Source organism: Alligator mississippiensis, chromosome 5 (assembly GCF_030867095.1).
Source record: "Alligator mississippiensis isolate rAllMis1 chromosome 5, rAllMis1, whole genome shotgun sequence".
Taxonomy (NCBI): domain Eukaryota; kingdom Metazoa; phylum Chordata; order Crocodylia; family Alligatoridae; genus Alligator; species Alligator mississippiensis.
The window spans coordinates 168,358,372-168,382,273 of record NC_081828.1 but is presented as its reverse complement, the minus strand read 5'-3'; the positions used below and the strand labels follow the sequence as shown (position 1 = coordinate 168,382,273).

At 39.0% G+C, this 23,902-nt stretch overlaps 1 protein-coding gene across 7 annotated transcripts in view; it reads left to right on the top strand.

Moving 5' to 3' along the window:
- Positions 1–23,902, top strand: part of PHF14 (PHD finger protein 14) — a 312,624-nt gene that overhangs the window by 115,203 nt on the left and 173,519 nt on the right. For all 7 annotated transcript variants that reach the window (XM_059728970.1, XM_014603199.3, XM_014603196.3 and 4 more), the window contains exon 14: positions 7,294–7,462. In XM_059728970.1, coding sequence (XP_059584953.1) covers positions 7,294–7,462 — 169 coding nt within the window. The remainder of the gene's footprint in view (positions 1–7,293; positions 7,463–23,902) is intronic.

Here is a 23,902-nt window from a genome sequence, read left to right as displayed (position 1 = left end):
GGCGGGGCCGCCAAAGATGACGTCACTTCAGTGGGCGGGACCGCTGGATGGATTCTTGCTTGTTCTTTTGAAGCTCCGCCCATCTTTTCCGGCTTCTCCGCGTGGCTCCCTTCTTGCTCGGCGCCATCTTGAAATGGCGTCTCAGGATCCTCTTTCACAGCCGCATCTTTAGCCACCTGAACGGTTACAAGCAGCTGGGCTTTTAAACTTGCATTTTCCCGCATGAGAGTTGTCATAGTATGGAACATCACACTCAACATTTTCCCCCTGTCGCACTTTGGGGCTACCCCTTCAGCTGCGGCACGTCCCTCTGTCTCCAAACTCTCACGGAGATCGGACGGGAGCTCGCAGCTTCTCAATCTAGACAACACTGCTTGGGAACTGAATTGATCCTTTGTCTCCTGCACATATCGCAGGCAGCAGCAGGTATACTTTGGGTCAAGGGTCAGGTCTACTGTGCCCACCGGTTTCACTCGGACTGAGGATATGGTGCCCCCTTCCTCTCGGGATCTAAATAGGACCCGCTCTCCACCCATCACACACCCGAAAGCTCCGGGGTGAAGATGTGCTTCCTTCTCTTCTCCCTTCAGCGAAAAGTAGCCGCTGATGGGCCTTTCACCCGTTCCGCCCACCTGATGATAAGCAATATGGGCCTCTAGTTCTTCGGCGTCTGTTATGTGCCATTTTCCACTGCGCCGAGGGCAGTTTCTCACTAACTCTAACTCCATCGTGTCTTCCCCGCATCCTGTTCGTGACACCATGTCGGGACCGAGGGCGGTCTAAGGCTATGGCCAGTAGCCCGGACCGTCAGGTGGGGTTTTTCCACGACGGAGTAGAGTTAGGCACGGAAGTGTATTGGTTGTACAAAGAAAGCTTTACTTACACTGCCGATGGTCACAGTGCAGGAAGGAAACTTGCTTGAGTTACAGTTGCACACAAACAAACAGAAGTGAGATCTCTTGCAAACTGAACTGAAATGAGTCGTCGACGTACGACTCCACGAGCGCTTCACACGGGGGTACGTCAATAATTCCACGATGACAGGGAGTGGTTAGAGTCTGATCAGGTCCCTAAGTCCTCCTCCAAGACACACGCGGAGTTTGCTAGGCTCCACAGCGCGCTTAGAGTTCCCCATGAGATGGCTGAGGGGTCCTCCTCCAACTTGGGCGGAAACTGCTCTAACCTTTTATACGGCTAGCGAGCCAATTGCTAGCCACCACATAGGAATAATTTAGAATTGACCAATAGTGGGACACTAATTTGCATGTGTGTGGCAGGAACTCTTTTGCACTGGGGTTTTCTCTCTGCAGCTGAGAAATCCACCGTGCAAAGAAAGCTCCATGTGACGGGAAAATTCCAATGTGCCGAGGCACTAAAAATCATTGGGTTATGACACTAATATCATGCATAGTTTGTACTATATAGAAGTAGATATAAAACTGCTGCATAAAAGTGGGTTTATGGAGTTCTTGTGCTAAACCTTGTAGTTGTTTCAAAAAAGGTAAAATGCATCAATTTTAGATAAACTGAGTCTATGGGTATTATATGCAAATTATTACAGATATGTTCATTTCAAGGTCATTGTTTTCAAATTTGCTCCTCATTTATGTGCTCAGGAAGAGCAGAATCTGACAGTAAGGGGTGGGAGGTGGGGAAGGGGCTTCAAGGGGAAGAAGTTGTGTGGGGCAAAGGACAAGGAGGCTAGTCGACCACCCAGAATTATTTCCCTGCTGTAGCAGTGGGAGGGGGACAAATTCAAGGCAAATCTCTAATAATTAGATTCTATACCTGGACAATTATAACACAAGACCTGATCCATCCAGCCCATGCAATGGCCTTGTGTCAGTCATCCAACCTACAGTGCCAAAAGGTTAAGCACCACTGGTCTAAAGTGCTTTTGGAAATTTAATTAATCATTTATAACAATCCAGTGTGACAACTATTATCTTAGTTTTACCCATTTAAAACTTAAAGCGGTGAGGTGTTAATTCAGCCAGTGTCACACAGATAGATAGCTTTCTTCCCAGTCCTGATTAAATCCCCCGTGTCTTTTATTTGCCAACCTGTACCTCAATAAATAGACCAGAGTGGTCTGGCCAGAAGTTATGTGAGACTAAAATGTTCGTTATAGGGATCTCGGTTAGAAAACATAGATATTTAAGGTAAGGGCAAAAAAGAGCTATGTATTAAAGCAGGAAGCGTATAGCTACTCTCTTCTCCTACTGTAGCTATATCCCATGATGTAAACCACAAAACATTATATCAGTCTTTTAAAAAATTACTGTTTAATCAAATAAACATGCATCTAATGACATTAAGGGGCTCTCTTTGGGTAAATGTGGTATCTTTTATTAGATCAGTTAAATAGTTGGGAAAATTGTTCTTTCCAAGCTTTTAGGCACAAACACCCATCTTCAGGCATTAGAGAGAGTCTGCTGTTGGTTTGGGTGCTGTCTTGGGTAGACTAGAAGACCAATATAAAAAAATGCATATCTGTGAAAATGTTAATGCATGGTAGACAATGCATTATGGAGGACTGAGAGATTTTCCCAGAGGACTGGACATCTACAATCCTCTGACTTCTACACACAACTCCAAATATGCTTCACAGCTATGCAGGAGAACCTGAGAAAAAACTTGGAAATCATCTCCTTGAGTTGATCTCTTTTAGGAAGGGTAAGAAGGAAATCAACACATGCTACAACAACTTAAAAGAGAGAAATCCAGCTATATTCCTAAACATTATACAACGTATACAAAAAAAACTACCGAACATTTTCTGCAATATCCATCCAACATAAGAAGAAATGGAACCGGTTACTACAGAAACAACTTTTCCAGCCACAAAACAACCATCAGAGAAACAACGCCAATATCTTACAATTTTCCAACCTCATACTCAATGAAACTGTCAGAACCCATTAATTGAATGCCTATGGCACAGTGGAAAATCCCCAAGCCCTCGTGATTGGCACAGTAAAAATTCCGCCACAGTAGAAAAGCCCGCCAAGTCCAATGGCTGCATCGTTCAAACGAGCGCCACCCATTGGCCGGTTACAAATTATTCCCACTTGGCAACTAGCAATTGGCTTGCTATCCATATAAAAGTAAAAGCAGTTTCCGCCCAAGTTAGAGAACTCCGCACGCATCCTGGAGTAAACTTGGCTGACTGATCACCCACCAACGACTCCTCGTCACCGACCTTCCTGTCGTACCCCCTCCCCTGCATGCTCAATAAGCCGTCTATAAAACGTCTCGTCTTGTTCCAAGGGGCCCTCGTTACGTTTGTAACCGCAACTTAAGCCAGTTTTCTGCCTACGCTGTGTACATCAGTAGCGTAAGTAAACAACCTAATTGCAACCAATACGTGTCTGTGCCTAATTCCACTCCACCCGTCGAAGTACCCACCTGACGTTCTGGCCTCCCGGCCATAGCCCGGCAGCAGCACTCGGACACCACAGAAACTAAAGGAACTAGTTAACCCTCAACTATCTCCATGCACACACTTACCAAAGCTGAAAAATCTGTCCTAACAGCCTTAATTTCTGTCCAGAAAAATACCCTGATAAGATACTAACTACAGTGTGGAGAACTATTACAATTTTTCCAGCGCCTCCGTTTCAAGGAATATTTTCACAACCAAAATGAATCCACTTCCAACAGTGCTTCATCCTGTGACAATATTGAGAAAAGGATTAATGCCAAAAAAAACTCAGATTGGACACCTCACAGTGGACAAAATCCAAATCTTGACCACTATATTGACTGCTTCAGGGAAAGAATGAACAATGAAATAATCAAAAACAAACACCACCTCTGAGAAAAGGGCCATAGAGTCTCTAATATCCAAGCACAAAACAGTGATAAAACCTGCAGATAAAGGACAATCCAGGGACTTTTACATGTTCCCTAAAATCCACAAATAAAGGAACCCAGGCAGACCTATAATATCCAACCATGGAACCCTAACTGAGGAAATATCAAGTTTCATCAAATGCACCCTAAAACCTCTTGTCACCCAGAGACTGAATTTTGTCCAAGACGCAACAGACTTTCTATGAAAAAAAACATAGACTACCTTCCCAGCAATACCTTCCTAGCCACCATGGATGTAAGAGCTTATACCAACATCCCATACCAGGATGGCATCCAAGCCTGCCTTACATATCTATCAGAGCAAGACTACAACTCAGAGTATAGATTTTAAGAGATTACTGAATTATACATTTCATCCTCACGCACACCGAATTCAGTTTTAATAACCATCACTTCCTCTAGACCATGGACACAGCTACAGGCACCAGAATGGCCCCACAATATGCCAAACTTTTTATGGCCCACCTGGAAGAAGAATTCCACAAGAACTGCCCCATCAAACCCATGCTATACCTAAGATATATTGATGACATCTTCATTGTTTGGACTGAAAACCTGCATCTCTGATTGATTTCCATCACAAATTCAGTAATCATCACCTCCCATCAAACATACTCTAGCATGAACATTTCTTTTTTAGACAATATGATCAATATCCAGACTGGTAAAATACAAACCACCACATACAAGAAACCCACAGACCAACGTACATATCTGCACAGAACCAGCAGTTATCCTAAACACATCAAGAAAGCTGTAATTTGCAGCCAACCCCTCTGATACCACTGAATTTGGACTAAGGAGAATGCCTGCCATCACCACGTTGCGGATCTCAAAAGAACTCTTACCCAACTAGGACACATCTCCAGAGAGAGCGATCACACTTCTGAAAGAGCCACCCAGATACCACATGAAGAATTGCTGCAGTACAAAAAGAAAATCCCCATGAATCACACACAGCTAGTTATGGCATACAATCCTTCCCTGGAACCTATATGGAAAATCCTCAAAAATTGTAACCCATACTAGAAAGAGACCCAATTCTCAAAGAGATCTTTCCAGAACCACCCATCCTAGCCTTTAAACAAGCACCGAACCTTACTAACCTCATCACCAGAAGCAAACTTCCTATGGCCCAAACCACACCAAATATATCCAGGATGAGAAATTTAAAACCTGCCAGCACATTTCTACCAGTCCCACAATAACTACCCCTCACAACAAGAACCTTCATTATTCCTGAATCTTACACCTGCATCTCCAGAAATGTAATATCTCATCCAGTACACTAAATGCTCTGATGGAAAATATGTAAAGGAAATCAAGCAACCACATACCAGAATGAATGTACACTAAAAAGCTATCAAAGACAAAAATATCCAATAATCTGGGAGTGCGCACTTTTCGTAAAACAACCACTCTCTCTCCAGTCTCTCAGTTCTAATCCTCAAAGGGAATTTACAAAACACCTTTAATAGATGAGTCTATGAACTTCATTTCCTTGATCTACTGGATACAAAATATCATAGACACTGAATTTATGATACATTCATGGCAAAAATTGACATTGAATTTATGGCACACTATAACCTGCCTGCCATCTGAGAACCCCAGGTAACCTCTCTGCAGTTTACTAGCTGCATTCTTTCACCAAGTCAACATCCTCCTTTCTTCCCCTCCCCACCCCCACACATTTATTGTCTACCTTACATTTGCATCTTCACAGACCTGTATTTTTGCATATTAGCTTCTAATCTACCCAGGAGAGCACCCAAACCAACAACACACTCTCTCCAGTGCCTGAAGAAGGATGTTTGTGCCTGAAAGCTTAAAAAGAACAATTTTCTAACTATTTAGTTGGTCTAATAGAAGATATCACATTTACCCAAAGAACCGTGTCTGCCTATGTCTCTAGACCAACAAGGCTACAACCAACATCCCTAAAGGACTCTTTGTAATGCAACTTCGTTGACTTAAAAGAACTGTTATTTGAATTGAAATAAATGGCTTACTGTTCACCAATCTGTTTCTCAAAACACAAGCGATAGCATTGAATTTTTTCAGTCACAATACTTAGTAATGGCTTGTTCACATTGAAATTCTAACAGGACAGCTACTTCTGTTAAACCTCTTTTAGTGCTTAGCTTTATAAACATTTTCTTTCCTTGTGCTAAAAAAGATCATTTGGAGTAATTTAACAAAAATTAATATTATTCTTAAAACATATATTTTAAGATAATCACATAGACACATAACATTTTAAATTTGCATTACACTATTCAGTATCTAGAATTGTGTTTGAAAGATGTTTATAGACAGTGCATAGGCATACCTTTTTGTCTTTGGAGTTCATAAGGATGTAGATATAAATGACTAAAAACATGCATACTATATTTTTTTGTTTTGCTGAAGCAAATTATGCTACCCTATTTAAATGATTATCAATATGTGTCTGTTAACTTAAAGTTCACTTCTGTAGTTAAATGTTTGACATGCTATTCCAGGCTGTTTTATAAACATAAAATAAGTGCTGGGGGTTGGAATTTGTTTGTGCAATGGATTAACACTTAGAATTTAGTGTAATATTAAAAGAATGTCTAAAAGTTAATATACTGCCACTTTTATTAACAGGGTCCAAACTCAAATTTCTTAAACATTTTAGAGTTTATGAGCAAACATCTTGCTATGGTGATTATTTTCTGCAAATGAGAATATACTTAGATGGCATCTCATTTTGCTAATTTTCTTTTGTGCAGATTGTTAATGGCATGCATCAGAGAAGTTCTGATGAATGTGTAATTTTTCAGAGGCACAACAGAGGTTTCTTATTTAACTGTAAAAATACCATTGTTAACATGTACTTCACAGCTTGCACATCCTTGGTAGCCTTTTAATCTCTCCCAGAACTTAGAGGGGGGCAGGACAATTTTACAAGTAGTATTTACGTTTAATTGGTTGAATTATTGATATTTGTTTCCTTTTAAATTAGGTAGTCTATCATCTTTAAAATGATCCATTGATTTCTCAGAGGCAACTCTTTTAGGAATCTCTATCAGTAGTTTGCTCAAGAAAGCAAATTCAGCACAGTACTTCATTGGCAAGGATTAGAAGTTGTAGCAGTTACAATGAACACATTTGAGCTCCATGAATACCTTTAAAAATAGGGATACAGTGACACAAAAATAGTGAAATAGGAAGGAGAGTATTTTTTTTTTCTAACGGTGAAGCTACCTTCAAGAGGTCTAGATTTCACTTAAATACTACTGAGAGAAATTTTAAAATAGACTTGTTCTGTCTGGCCAGCTAATTACAGATTAACTACTTGAAATTTTGGTGAGCTTGTTTAAATTTTTTATTTTAAAAAGTTGTTTTTGTTCTGTGATTTATGATTTCAGTATAAAATCTTTCTTTTTTTAGGCAGTGCTCCGAGTGTGACCAGGCAGGTAGCAGTGACATGGAAGCAGATATTGCCATGGAAACCTTACCAGATGGGACCAAGAGATCAAGGAGACAGATTAAAGAACCAGTAAAATTTGTTCCACAGGATGTGCCACCAGAACCGAAAAAAATCCCAATAAGAAATACGGTAAAGGATAACTTTTTTTTGGATATGATTTATACACAGATAAACATTTTGCTTAATGTAAAATGGGATATTCATGGAATTTGACATGAGAGATCTAAGATATAGACTAGAAATAACCTGTGATATATTAATATGATACTGAAGATGGTTTTCTTTAATTGTGGCATACTTTATCATTTGTCTCAAATTATTCTGACCTCTGAAGAAGAACATAAAATAATAATGCAATAATGTACCTAAAGGAATGGCAGTACAAAATTTGAAAGATTTTACAACTTGACTGATGTGGGCTCTAAGTGGGCAATTCACATCACCTAATTCAGTAGATTTGGTACCATAGAGCATTCCTGATTTGTGTGTTGGTCTTCTCAGTGGCTTGTCATAGAGAATTATACCATCTTTACCCCTGAGTGGTGGCTGCTCTGACAAGATACGGAAAGAGTGCACAGTTCCTACTTTTTCATTTGTGGAGACTTAAAGGCCCTATATAGCCAGGACTGTCTCTTGGGCATGTTTTGTACAGCTGATCTCCTAGTGAGCAAAATAGGGAAGGACTTTTGCGGGTGATATGTTTATTGGACAAACTGTATAATTTGGTGAAGCACTGAAAGAGGTTACCCAGGGAAGTGGTGGAATCTTCATCCTTGGAGGTTTTTAAGGTCTAGCTCGATTAAAAACCTTGGCTGGAATGATCTGAGCAGTGGCTCAGAATAGATGACCTTCTGAGGTCCCTTCCAACCCTAATTTTCTATGATTCTATAGTTGGGAGGGACCTAGACAAGCTTTCAGGCACCAAGTATCTTTCTGGTCTCTATTACAAACAACACCCCCCCCCCCCAAATTAGCAGAAAAAAGCCTGTGCAAAACTCTGTGTAAATAAAAAAAAATGTATAAGAGACATTATGAGTTGTCTCTAATGGGAGATAACAGGTAAATAATTATCTTTTATTCACTAAAAAATACCACAGAGAAATGCTTGTCTATATCTCTCCCAGCTGTTGGTCCAATAAAAGATATCACCCACAAAAACATTTGTGTTTTGCGTTTTTCGAAGACCATCAAAGTTACAGTATTACCCCAAAACTACTACAATAAGTAGTGAGGAAAACAATTGTTTACAAATTGTTCTGAATTTGTTGTCCTTCAGAGTGCAATTAAGGAAAGAAGTGAGATACTTTGTTCTGGAAGTCTTGATATTTACAAAAATAATCAAAAAAAGACATTTTTTATTTCATTATTATGAAGTATTATTGACTTATACAATGAATAATATTGTTTTTTCCTAATTAGTGCAGTGGACCTTTAAGAACTTTGGATGCAGAGATAAAAATATAATTCCTTACATTTGGATTATGCTTAATAAATATATAAAATAGTTATAATATGCTTAATACGTACATAAATTATAAATATTATAACTATTTTATATAGGCTGAACCTATGTATGTAATACTTAGCACAACTGTGTATGTGCTTGAGCATGGTTTAGATTTGGGTGGGCAAAACAGGCCCACAGGCTGAATCTGGCCTGCCAACTGATTGTATCCTGTCTGTGTGAATGCCCACCAATTGATTGTATCTGGCTTGCATATTTCCCTGCAGTACTCTTCATGGGGCCGAGCCCCACCAGCTCCCACCTAGGGTAGCCCATACTGCGTGCCCACCTGCACCCTCCCTGGGCTTGCCAGACACCACCGCCCTGGCCTTGGCCAGTGCACACAGCTTTCCAGTGGGGCTGCTGCTGGGGCTGCTCGGATACTGCTTGGTTCCCTCCACCTCCAGCTGCTACTCTTCTTCTTCCTTCTCCTATCCCTGCTGTGCCACTCTAGGCAGTAGATAATATGGGGAAGCCGTGGGAATGCATGCTAGGTAGCACATACCCAGCCAGGCAGGGGGAAGCTGCATTTGGGCTCTGGTTCCAGTGCTCAGTCACCTCCCACCCACTTGGCTGCCCACGTGATAAGCAGCCACCTGCTGAGTGGATGGAAGGTGTCCTGGAGCTGGAGCCCCACGTGCTGGGGCAAAAGATGCCTGGCTGCAGTGTACCCCCTGTCTGGCTGGACATATGTTGCCTGGCATACATCGCCACGGCTTCCTTCACATTAGCTGCTGCCTGGAGCAGTGCAGCAGGAGCAGGAGGAGGAGGACCCAAGCAATACCTGTGCACGCTGCGGGAAGCTGTGCACACTGGCCAGGGCTGGGGTGGTGCTATCTGTCAGGTGGGAGAGTGTTGTGGGCTGCCACAAATGTGAACAGGAGGGGCTTGGCCCATGGGACAGCCACAGAGGCAGCCATGGGCTGGATGGGGGTGGGGTTGGACTACACCATATACCTACACCTGTACCTACTCTGCCCAGGCGAGCTCTGCTGCACATGCCCCTTGCTTGTCCCACACCCCCCTTGGCTGGCTCCTGGGACCTAGCATGCAGGCAACTCCCCATATGCTCTTGCACACCCCCCACATGTGCACTCATGTCCCACATGCCTACCCCAACACACAACCACATGCACACCCCACACACACTCCCCTCCCCAAACCCCCCTGTTCCCCCCCAATATACCCCCTCCTCCCCAAGTTTACAAGAGTAAGAATTTATTCTGAGCTATACACTACTTAAAAGAATCAGGACAAAAATTATTTTTTGAAATAAAATTAAAGTACATTATAGTAGATAATGGCCTTTTCAGCATATGATTTTTTTTTAATCTATAATTTGTTAAAATTATATCTTGTGAAAGATTGTGTGTGCTGCCCTCAACAGCTCACCAAAACTTGTTAAGTGGCTCTCCAGCTGAAATAATTGTCCACCCCTGGTTTAGATTCTGCCTCCTAATTTTCTTTTCTTCAATGCCTCTGTGCTCTCAGGGCATGGGGAGGGGAGGCTGTTGCCTCAAACTAACCCTGGTTGAAACAGCTTCCCTTTCCCATGCTTAAAGTTGGAGCAGTTTTTTGCTACATTTGTATTGCTTCTGACTTGGACATGTGTAACTGGTAATAGCTCCTGAGAGAGTTCCTGAGCAGGAACTCTCTCTCTGAAACTGCTCCAAGTGTACATTTGTCTAGTGTACTCAGATTTCACGTATTATTTTTGATAAATCTTAAATAAGACATCTTTAATGAATATAGATAGCTATTTCAGCTGCAAATGAGGACTTTGCTGACTTGCATCAGTGACATTCGCCATGCTGGAGAAGCCCAGATCTCTTACTCAGAGCTAGCACTGGAACACCTTCTATATCATCAGAGGTGAAGACTGTTGCTTTGGGTATATGTTTGCTTACTTGCTCTTCCCCCCCTCCCCAATCACTCTTACGTTGTCTTGTACCCTGCATTCTAAGATTAAGTAAATTGTTTGAAAGTAGTGATATAAATATGAAAAATGTATAGGATTTGAGTTGGGGAGGCTTGTTTTCTGTTCCTAGCTCTTGCAGATGTCAGATCACTCAGTTGCTCTTGCTTAGTTTTCAGAGCTGAAAAATATGACTAAAACATTTATTCCTGATGATAAACAACATTTAATTAGCAATTGTGGGGCAATTTGTGAATCTGAGTTTGAAAAATCTAAATAAAGGAGGATTGTATTATATATTTTTCATTATTAATTAGCATCTCTTATTTTCATTTCCTGTCTTCTATATCTTGATTATTTTTCGGTGAGATTTCAACAGAGTTGCTATTCAAATTAAATGTCATTTTTTCAGTTAAATTCCTTGCTCTTTATTAAACATGTAATTTGCTTTCTTGACCGGCCAAACTTGTTGTAGATAGACTATTCCCTGTTGTTGCGATTTATTACATTTTTCTGGACAGAATAAAATAATGGACTTAAGTTGCAACACCAGAAACATAGTTTAAATATTAGTAAAATCTTTCTAGCTGTAAGAGTAGAGTTTGAGGAACCGATTGCCCAAAGAGTTTATGAAATATCCATAATTAGAAGTTTTTAAGTACAGGTTAGACATATTTGTTTAGGACAGGCATGATCCTGTTTTGAGAAGTGAGTTGGATTAGATCAGGGCTGTCGAACTCAGACTGCAAGGGGTTAATTTGTAAACCTCACGCTTCTGACTTGACACCATTCTCCACACTGCTTCAGAGGCTGCTGTCCCCAGGGTGTCCCCCTCCCTCCTTCAACTTCTTGTTCCTACCTCTGGGGGTGGGGCAATGTGGCCACAAGTCCCAGTGCCCCCACACAGTGATGGCAGGGAAGGTACCTGCATAGAGTGGTACAAAGGGAGGAGGGCAGTGGGGGCCCATTGGCAGTGTGACTTAACAGGAGAGGGGCATTAGCAGTGTGGCAGGGGACCCCTGACATGTGCGACCCCCAGCACTCCAAGGTGGGACAGCTGGGCTAAGTACAGATGGTCAAAAAGCCCAAAGCTGAATTGATTCAATCTTTGCAGGTTAGTCTAAACTGCATAGATTAAACCGGTAAGCAGGTGAACAGACATTTATTTTGATTCCAGAAATGCACCCACCTGCCATGATGCCATGGCTCAGGCTAGAAGGTGGTGGGTGTTAGAGCACACCTCCCTGCTTGCCTGGAGTAGACAGCTTGATCCAAACCTAGCCTGCTCACCCTTCAAGGGAAGGGGAGGTTGCTAGGGAGGTGCAAAGCATCCTGGAATGCTGGGGGTTTGTGAGTTAACTTAAATCTGCAGGGGATCTGGGACAGAAGTTCAATAAACTGATTTAACCTAAATCAGTTAAGTCTTACATCCATCCAGGTTTATTCTAAGCCTGTTTCAGCCATTTTGAAAGTGTTTTATGTGCTCAGGACTTCTGTTGTGTTACATATCTGAACCAGTTTCTGATCACTTATATTGGTTTATATGTAACTTCTGTTTCTAGCCCTCTAGGCTAGGTGATCTCTTGAGTTTCCTTCTAGCCTTATTTTTCTATGATTCCGTGAACTATAAAAATATGCTGCTTATATTATTGCATTATGTTTGCAAGCAGAGAAGAAGTAAGCATGTGGTAGGGAGCTGAAAAAAAATTATACTCAATTCCTTTTTTGTCCTTTTTTACAGCAAACCTCTAAAATACAGGGCACAATTTACAACAGCTTTCTACGGGTAAAATAGCTACTTTTATCTACATTTCCCAGATCCCATTTCTGTCTTTGTTCTGCTTAATTCCATTTTTTGTTAAATGTATATTTAGACTTTCTTTAAAATTATTTGAGATTTTCCTCTTCATGTGATAGATTTAGACAAGTATATATGTCTGAAATTCTTTATATTAAATCTAGCAATTTACATGTAGCGCATGGGAGGAAAAATCTAGCCTGTTCTTTGCTTTTCTTTCCAACTAGTTGATTCCAACGCTGTCACTCTTTTAAGGTACATAAAAATGATCTAACTGTTTCTCAAGTCTGATTTTTATTCCTCTTATTTTGCACAGTTATTTCTCTTCATCTTGAGGCAAGAAATTTGTCATTATTGACCTTGGATGTTACTTGGATGTTTGAGGAATGCTGTTCTGTGATGCATTTAGTGTCTTTCACCACATGGCCAGTTTCACTATTTTGTAATCTCTTCATTTTAAGACTTAATTGTTTCCCTTTTTCACACCTTTGGAGATGCCAATAATTCAGTAGCTGTTACTCCTACTCTGCTTTTGCTAATCTTCAGCTTTATCTCTCAGCACTTTCAGGTCTTTGAGTGCAGATTGTAATTTCTGATGCATGTCGACTCAATTCTTGGCCTCAGTGATTTGATCTTTAACTTATATCCTTTTGGATAAACCTTCTAGGGAGTCTAGTAAAGTGGAGACTGTCTTAAACTGAATCTGTGATTGTTGTGGAAGTGAATGCAAGATGTATGTATGTCTTGACCTTTTAAAATATAAGTCCCCAGACATCTCAGCCATCAAGGATGACTTTGTTTACTTTAATATAGAATAAAGGGATGCTTTCTTTCAACACGGAGGTGGTGTATATTGAAAAATGTCCTTTAAATAAGGTCAATCAATTCCGTTATGTCAATGTTTACGCTTTCCCATGTTTGTTCATTTTAACTAATTTTAAGTGTGACTTACAGAAGAAGTAGGAGAAGTATCTGATTATGATGATTTATTAGATTTAATATTTGCTTGAATATTGAAGTGGGATTGCTTCTTATCTAATTAGATATAATTCTTAAACTATTTGACAAATCATAAATAATGTACTTCATAATCCTCCCATCTCTTATTTTCCTTTTTCAGTCTGGTTTGTTTGGCTGTTTGAGAAACAACTGAAAGCCTCTCTTACCACTCTGTAGATGCAACAAGGAACTTAGATAACTATATGATCAGCCTACAACAATTACAAAGGTGTTAAATTGTGTCTCCATAGGTGTTAAGGGGGATCTCCATTTGTGTTAACTGGAGTTGATCATAGACAGTTGGGGGTAAAAAAGACTTTTTACCATGTAGACAAGACCAAAAGGAGGCTAATATTGAAATGTATGTGATTAGATTTCACTGTAATGATTCATCATATTTAACTCATTAATTAACTCTCTCTTTAGGTTCTCAATAGTTGTAACAATGTTTTCCAACAAAAAAAAATCAACTGTTAAGTTATATACATTGGAAATACTCTATATTGGTGGACAGGCTAGTCTGCCAGCCTAATGCAGCACAGGGTTAGCACACAGGGTCAGTCTACAGGTGTGGTCTAATGCACTGGCCCAGCCCCATCTGGATCTGGTAAACCCCAGATGCTGGTGTGATCTGAGGTGCAGGGCCATGTCATTCAGCCCCTGGAGCTTCTCACAGAAATTTAGCAGCAGGGAGCAGTGACAGGATTAATTGCTGCAGGTGCTAGAGTTGTGGCAGTTAATCCTGCCACCACTCCTTTGCCTCTGCAAGTGGATTCTGCCACCACTTCCCCGCCATCAAATTTCCAGAAAAAGAAACTCAGGTTGGATGGTATGGCCAAAGGTTCAGCATGGCTGTTTAGTATACACATGGAATAACTGCATAACATGATGCCTAGTCCAATTTTCCCAGCAACTGTTTATTAGGGCGGTGTAAAGCTTTGGTAGCTGATTCGATTCAGAGGAGATTCACCCCGATTCAGCAGCTAAATCTCCAAATTGAATCGGTACACCAATTAAAAGATCCATATTGTATCAGAAGCCTCTGAATCGATTCAGAAAAGATTCAACTGTAGACTAAACAGGCCACAGTCCTCACCATGCTGGACATAGCTGCCTCCAGCTAGTAAGTCTATTGTGGTGGGCGGAGGGGGAAGGGAAGGGCTTGGGGGAGGGAGGGATTGGGGTTGGGGCTGGGGCTGGGACAAGCTGCCCATCTGGGACAGGGGGGCACTGGACTCGGGGAATGGCAAGCGGGTATGGGATGCAGGCGTGGCAGTGCTGGGAGTGGGGGCTATGCCCTGCTGCTGCTTGCCCAGCCAGGGCAAGGGGTGGGGGTGGGGGGTGCAATTATTGCTTTCTTACAGGTTGCTATTTAATATAGCATTGTTAAAAAGTTGTTTTTTTTTTTTCACCTGATGTCATCTTTGTTAAGTCCTTTCTTGCTGATAGATGTGCTAGACATTCACAATTACCTTTCCAAAATATTTTGCAGGATATTTATTTTAAGAAAATGGCTTATTTTGATTAATAATAATATAAAAAGGACATCTGTAGTAAATTATGTTCATTAGGTTACGTTAGGAAGAGAATTTAAAATTTTAATTTTTACATTTTAAATTAAAAGTGGTACTTTGCTCGATTATTTTTACCCCCTTTTGTTATGTACAACTCAGAATATTGTTATAATTGGAAAATTAGAAGGGTTTTTTTTGCATTCTTTCAGTAAATTTAAATTTGTACCTTGTGACTGCAGTTTTTTATGTATGGTATGTATTTTATGTTGTTTAACTGCTCCCTTCATGTGCTCAGACAACTTTGCCTGTCAGCATGTGTGTTCTACATAACAACAATGATTGAAAAATTACCAAAAAAATGTACAAAGGGCCCCAGAGCCACATGTAGTATTTGAAACTACTTGTAACTTTTTTGCAAACACAAATGGGAGTAGCCATTGAACTCGCTGAATTGCTCATGGCTCTGATTCAGGAAAACATCTGTAATTAGGAAGGATGCTTAACAAATGCATTAAATCCTGACCTTACAATAAACACGTGTAAAGTATTACCTTCAGTAGGGGTTGCGTTTTAATCCTTTGAATCAGGGTCCATGCAAGTAAAGCTATTCATGAGTATAAGTGTGTAGCAGGTTGGACCCTTAGTTTGTAAGCAGTTGTGGAAAGGGGTGTATCATGCAGTGCACAGAGCCTAACTCATTGTTTATGCTATTGCAATTAAAATATTACTTAATATTTTTTGGAAAATTTAAGTTTGTGTCCTTTTTGTACTATTTGGAATACTGTAGAGCTCAATCATTTTCTAAACTTAGGAAATGGAAGTAATAGTGGCCACAAATACAAGTGAGCTTTGCTGCTTGTACCTGCTGGTAATTTCCTTAAAAATAGAGGGAAATAGTTATAGTAAATATGTATATATCGGAACAATTTAAGTGGAAAAATATATAGGCTGTATTTTACCTAATTATATTTGCTGCTCAGCCATGTTTGACAGATTTGTTTTGCCTGGAAACCTTCATGATAAATGTTCAAAACACCATAAAATTTTATATTTATCTAAATGGATGTCTTTCAACAAAGAAAGATGGCTAATTCTTTGACAGATTTAATTAAAAAAAAAATAGGTGCTCTAGATCCTAATTATCTCTTAGTTGCATATGCTGTTGTAATTAAGATGTTTATTAATGTTTAGTCCAATTTAACCAAACAGAAATCACTTAAGAAGTTTTTCATTTTGCTTTGATCTCCTCAAATTGAACACATCTAAAATAATAATCTTTTTTTTCTTTACTATTTGATCATTCTCACTAAACTTAAATTATTCCTAGACTATAGAAAGTCTGTTCAGTAAGAAAATTCTATTAAACTGTTCTGTTTTACTGAAAATAAACTCTTTAAAATATAATTATTTATATGAATAGCAGGAAAGCATGGAACATTCTTTGTTCATCATATACTCTAATTACCTGGAAGTGTAAAGTTGAAATGAAGAAGACGTTTACTTTGAATAATACCACAATTAAGTCATGTTTTCTGAAACAGTGGTTTTATGCTATGGGCTCAGAACTTGTCTCGAGGAGAACTTCAGAGAAAATTTATATGCTGTAGGAAGTGGGTGAATGAGTTGGTGATACTTTTTCCCTGTCAGTCAGCATACCTCTCCATACTGTGAAGAGATAAGCAACTGTGCTATTGGATATATAGTTTTGAAGTAAGCGTTCTGGGCAGTCTTGCTGCATCCACACCAATTGCTTTGCTGGTTCACAACTTAGGTTCATGAATTCATTTTACAATCATTGTTTCTGATGCATTTCACTGGAAAGAAACCATCCATCCTGTATTTAAGGAAAATGTTGATTGAAATAATTTGACAATTTAATAATTTGTTGAATATTTTAGATGAAAGATCAAATAATATATCATCACAATTAGATGATACTGGGTGTTTCTACATGTGCACCCAACTGTGCAGTTGTTACTTTAGCAAGTACTAAATTACTGCAGTGGTTACTGTGCAGTCATGGCAGTGCATGGGTTGTTTCCAACCCTACTGTGAAGTAGCAATGAGCTGCTACTGCACAGTAGAGTCCGCGCCATGGTTTGTGCCCACTGATGCCATGTCACTGTAGCTCGTTGCTACGGGAACATAGCATCTCATGTAGATGTGCCCACTGTTTACAAATGAAAATTTATAGTCTTGTAGACATTAGGGGTGGAAGGGACCTTGGAAGATCATCGAGTCCAGTCCCCTGCCCCAGGGGCAGGAAGTCAGCAGGGTCATAGGATCCCAGCAAGATAAACATCAATTTTTTCTTGAAGGTGTTCAAAGTAGGTTCTTGAACCACCTGCAATGGCAGGCTATACCAGACCTTGGGGGCTCAGACAGTAAAGACGTTCTTCCTTATGTCTAGCCTGAAATAGTCATGGAGGAGTTTGTGACTGTTCGACCTTGTCATCCCTTGGAGCGCTCTGGTGAACAGACGTTCCCCTTGATCCTGGTGGTCACCCCTGATAAACTTATAGGTTGCCACCAGATCACCCCTGAGCCTGTGCTTTTCTAGGCTGAAGAGTCCCATGGTTCTCAGCTTCTCTTCATAAGGTCTGTTTTCCTGACCTTTGATCTTGCACATGGCTCTCCTCTGGACTCTCTCAAGCATCTCCACATCCTTTTTGAGTTGTGGAGCCCAAAACTGGACACATTACTCCAGCTTCAGCCTCACCAAGGCCGAGTACAAGGGGAGAATGACGTCCCGGGATTTGCTCGAGAAGCATCTATGGATGCAAGCCAGCATTTTGCTCGCTTTTCTTTTTATGTACTTGAATTCTGTAAAATCTCAGTAAAAAAATAGCACTTAAAAAAAAAAAAGTCTGTTTCTTAAAAGAAAGCAAATTATTTTGTGAATGCTGGGCATTTGTTAGGACATGAGGAGGGAAATCTTTGCCTCTGGAGGTCTACAGACTTAAGTAATTCAATTTAAAAAATAACTAGACAAAATACCTGAGATCATGTATTGTATTAATCACAGGAAGCGTGGGTGGGTGGGTAGGTCATTGTTTATGGGTTTCAAATAAATACGGTTTTTCACATTGGTATAATATCTTTTCCTTTTGTTTGGTTTGTACAATAAAGAAGACAAAGGAGGAGAAGTAATTTCTTAAAAGAACAACTGGATTGTTATCTTGGTTCTTGTGGTATTTAACTGAAGTATTTCAAGCAAAACTCTTTCCACATATCCATTGTGTAACTTTATTATGTGATAATAGATATTATTTCTGAATAAACTAAATAATTAAGGAAGGAAACCAGTAAATCAGACTCCTTATAAATATAAGAATCAGTGCTTCTTGAATCCCTGGGGCCAATAATTCTTAAACATTTATCATTTGTTTTTAATTATTGGTTTTCATATTGCATTTATCAATTATTATATAATAAAACTAAAAATAGCCTTCATAAAATATTCAGGGTAATTGGCCACTTCATTTAAATTGTTTTTGAATGAGTATCTCAAACCAGTGGTGGCTAACCTGTGACATGCATGCCAAAAGTGACACAAAGCAGATCGAGCAGGAAACAAAGAGAACTGTGACAGATAGGGCAGGGAAGACCAAGGGATGCAACAGACAGTGCAGGGAGGAGATAGCAGAGTAACAGCTCAGGCAGGGGTAGATGTTTGGACTGGTACTTGGGGAGGAGGTCGGGCCTTACTCTGTGACATGCAGAAGGGTTGGCTTCATCAGTCTTAAAAGTATGAACAGAAATTGCATTTGTGCTGGAAGAAAGCCTGTTCTGAAATCTTACAGATGTACATATCCACTGTCCCATTTCAAGTCCCTCTGAAACTTGACAAATAAAATATAGTAACATTTCCTGGGATATCCTGTTGTACATCTCTATAGTTATTGTGGTTCATCCATGGACAAACCTGTCATACTGTGCACTCTCCCTGGTCACCTACTGGCACAGAAGCAGCAATGCAGCTTGGAAGGACAACATGGTCTGTCTGGTCAAATGAGATGTCTGTTTACATCCTCAAAACCTTTAGTATAACTTTTGAATAGTTATTTCTGTTTTTTCACTTTTTAATATTTAGTTGTTTAACAACTGACAGTACAATACTGAGTAAAAATAATCAGCAATATTTCAAAACTCAAAGGTTGTGGTTATTAATCTGTAGTGGTAATTTTGAGGTTGTTGTAAGGGACCACACCTGATCTGTGGATTCTGCTTTCCTCTTTCCTTTCACTATTGGAACTATGATCGTATGGAAAATAGAGACATTTTGAGGATTGATAGTACTCCATCCTTAAAGCTTGTGAACAACTGCTCTAAAACTTAGCAAGTTATTTAAGTATAAAAAACATGTTTAAAGATTTGTTCATTTTTAGACAGTGAATAAGATGCATCATGTATTATATTAGCTGGTTCTATCTTTGTTTTTTTGATACAGCATGAGGTCTGGATAATCTGGGAGAGAAGTAAAAATGAAGGTTTGCTTCTTTTCTAGTGACTAATGATGATGGTATTATTAAAAGATATAATATGATGATTTGTAACATGGTTTCTTTTGCTTTTAATATAGGCAGAAGCATAAAGAGAAAAAATAAAGTTGAAGTCAATCAGTGAAATTCATATACAAGTAAAAATGTATGGAATGCATTAAGGGAAAAAGGCAGACAAGGTTCCTTGGGTGAATTTGATATCTTTTATTAGACCAACCCAAATAGTTGGAGAGTAGTTATTAAGCAAGCTTTCGGGTTCAAAAACCCTTTGTCAGGCTAAAGAAGTTTCAGCAGTTGGTGTGTGCTTTTCCTGTATGGAAGGGAAAAAAGCATTATTATGCTGAGAAAGTCTTCTTAAAATAATCATCCCCTTACCAGCTCCTGAAAACTGCTTTTCTTCAGTGGTTTTGATTTTCTCTTCCTGTATCTTCCAAATCTGGATCCTCTGGAGACCTTTTTTAAAATCCTTGTGGACCTCAAAAAATAATTTATTTTAATTCTCTGTAAATAAGCAAGAGATTATTTTATTACTTGATTACTGAAAATATCTAAATCTTACAATTTTGGGCAAAGGCAATATTCTAAAAATATACTTTATCTTAATTATACAATTTTCAAGGGTCATACTTGTAAAATTGACTTTCTTTACAGGGCACACAAACCAGCATCTGCAGCAAATGTCACTAGTGGTTTACAAGCGACAAATCTAGCATATTAAAATCCTCTGCTATTGGTTCACAAAAGAAAAGTTTAAGAATCTTAGAACTCTTGACAAATAAAAATGTTTCTAGTTAACACTGAGCTAGATTTCTATAATTAGTCCTGCTTAGTATTATGTTAGGAAACATAACTCATGTATTTCATTAAAGGGGCTTGGTTATAAACAAATTCACACTGATCAGGGTTGGGAGGGGTTAATTTGTGGCCCTTGGGTTTCTTCCTCCCCTCCCCCCCCCCCATGGGGGGCAGGACAAGGCAGTGGGGTTCAGTGCAGCCTGCAGTGATGGGAGCCCAAAGCCAAGAGCATAATGAAGGCAGCTGGCCAGCTCTCTGCCCACTCTGTGCAGTGGCAGGTGGTGCACTGGGTGCCTGCCCACCCATGTGCATGGTGCAGCGGTGGGAGGGAGCTTGCAGCTGAGGAGATAAGGGGGAGGGGATGTAGTTCCTGGCTGCTTAGAAGGTGTACAGCCCTGTAGAGATGTATGATGGAATAGTGAAAGAAGATTACAAAACTAATTTTGCTTCTCCGCAAAGCCAAAGTCTTCAAGAGGAAGAAACCAGAAAAAGTTCTGGGGACTGTCATTCTCTATAATTAAGCTTTATGGCTCTCTTGTTTTTCTTCCTAATCATATTTTGATGTCATTACATTTGCTGGCATTTCTTTTTTTCTGGCACTTTCCTCTTTGTTGATGATTGCTTTCTGGAAAATTAAAGAATTATTTTGGAGCCTTATTTTGAATAGTACTGCCGGGTATGTGGGTATATATTTTGATCAACAGCAAAGTAGTATGTTGTTTTTTATCAGTACTGAACAAGTATGCCACCTGGTGTCTGCACTGCTGTCTTGCCTTCTCTTATAATACTTCCATTCTTGTATGTTCACATTGTTAGAATATCTTTTTATCTTTAAACAGAATGAAATTTAATTTTTGTTCTTAGGTCTGTTGAGATGGCCTCATGGTTATAATCTATTTGCCCTGAAAATAAACAGTTCTAGTATTGAAATTATGAATGAGGAATTGTCATATTCTAGTGCCACAATATTTAGCAAGCACTTCAAATTTAAGGGAAGGGAGGGCACTCTACTTTTATTATTTGCAAAATGCCAGCTGTATCTGATTCTTCTCAGGCTTTTGAAAACATGTAGTTTACTATGAGCGTACTTAAGTATGTAACACTATTATTAGCATAGTCACTCCTTTGGTAGTATTTGATTCTTTTTGTACCTTGTTATACAAATCTTTATATAAAATTCAGAACTACTTTTGAATTGAGTCCCTGGTATTTAACCATGTTATTGATTTACCACTGGTATCAGATTGGTACAATGTCAGAATATATCTTATTTATCTGCAACACTATAAGGGTATTCTGACTGGTGCACCCTATATATTACACAGCAGTCGCTAGCTTATATGTATAATTCTGCCTGAAAAAAGTAACAAAAGCTTAACATTTGTCATGTTATGGCATTACTGTCTGTGAGAGTCTACTTCACATTTTTCAGTTTGTGGTTGAGAGAGTATTTTGAGTTTAGGTCTTTGTAGACTCCAAGCTTTTATCTCATCCTCTCTCCCGCTGTACATTTTATGGTAATATTTTTTTATAATCGTACTTTTATGATAAAATATACTTTTGTGTTTTTTTTCATTAGGTTAGCACTGCTACATCTCAAGCTAACATTTCATTTGGCCACAAATTTATAAATATTTCTAGAGGAAGTAATTTTTTTTAAGTAACTACAAGAAATTTAGGTTTGAAAAATACCAATTCTATACCCAAAAGAACTGCATTTCTTCTTCTTTACAATTATTTTGTATAGCATCTACTTATTCTATATGATAAGTGTTCTAGCAGTGGTGTGCCAAAGACCCCTGTTCTGGCCCTTGTTCTAGATCATTTACTTGTTGTAGTATTCTCTGTGCTAGGTATTTTTCCTAATATTTCAGGATGGTCCCAGCTTTAGACAACCTCACATTCTAAGATTAAACAGTTAGGCTGAGATCAAGGAAAGTGGAATAATAATGAGGAAGTTATTCAGGTCACCTCATACTGTAAATAGCTATAGCTGGTATATAAGATAAACTGTAAAATCTAAATATGCAGACTTAGATGAGCTTGAGGAGGTGGCACCCTAAATAGATGCTTGTATTAGAAGTTGCTAATGGTTAGTTGGACCTGGCATGAACTAGAATGTGTGTTAAGAAGTCAGATTGACAGGAAGAAAAGATGGGAGGGATTAAGTTATGTAAGCCTACTTACATTTAAAACAATATCAGATAAAAATCCACTAAAGAAATTTAGAAAAAATTGAACTCATTCTAGAAAGCAAGAAAGATCAGTTTAGTAGTACCATTTTATATGGACCGCAAGAGAAAAGAATTGGGTTTTTTTGTTTGTTTGTTTGTTTTTGTTTTGTGAGGATGGAGAGGAAGATATTGCAATAATCCAAGTCAAAGGCTATGAACAAGAGTTTGATAGGGGGACATGGAGAGAAAATTTTGGATCTTAAAAATGATGTTGAGAAATAAGCAGTAGGACTAGGAATGGCATGGAATTTTAATTTACTCTGACTTTAATGTTTTCTTTCATGACAGCTGATTTTAAACACTTTAAATAAATATATATAAGCGTCTGCGGAAATCAGAGGTTTTCCTTTAAAGGAGCTAGAAAAGAAGATAGAATTTTGGCACTTCATTGTTAATTCAATCCATTGTGCCAAGTTATTGTAAACAGAGTATCACTTGATTTTTGGATACAATTGCAGTGGAAGTTAGTTTTCTATAAGTAGCATTTAGTTGTTTATCGGTGAATTAAGTTAGCATCAAAAGTGCATTACAAAATTAAGATCTTGGGAGTTTGTCCTGGGATAAAGAATTTATATTCCACATTTGTATCAGGATGTGGACCTAATTAGAAACATGAAATAGGGCCAGAAAAGGAAAAAAGAAAAGGACAGTGTAAATGGAAGTAATGGCACTGCTTACAGAATAAATGTGGAAGGTTAACTTTGGTCTACATTTTCAGGCTTTGATTTTTTCCTTTGGGGATAAATGTAAGCCCTCTACTTCAATGAAGGTCTTCATCTCAAATATGAACAAAAGACAAGGTATAGAATAAAGCCTTCTGGTCACTTTCCTAGCTTTTCATTAGTGGTGTTACCCAATTATTCAAGTATAAGAGGTTTGTTGGTATTTGGTATGTCAAACTATTTTGTTTCTTAGCACGAGTATAACCTCTTGTGATGCTACCACAATTCCTTTCATTTTATGATGGTGTGCAGAAAATGGGCCTGGGTTTCAGTTTAACCTGGGAAAATTGAATTGATTAGGTTTTTAGAATGTTTTCTGATGAAATGTAAATATAGTTTGTTTCTTTTGAATCAAAAGCCAGATGAGTAAATTTATGAGTTTGGATTGGTTCCTCAATCTTGATAAATTATCCAGAATACTGTGGGATGCCAGAGAACTGTATCTTTCCCATATCATCATTTCATAGAGCTTGAACATATAACAGGAAGAACTTCATTTTGAAGCATTTCAGATATTACATTTGTGCATACTGTGTATCATTTGAGAGACCAGTTTGACTAATCTGTGACTTGACAAGAGACTACT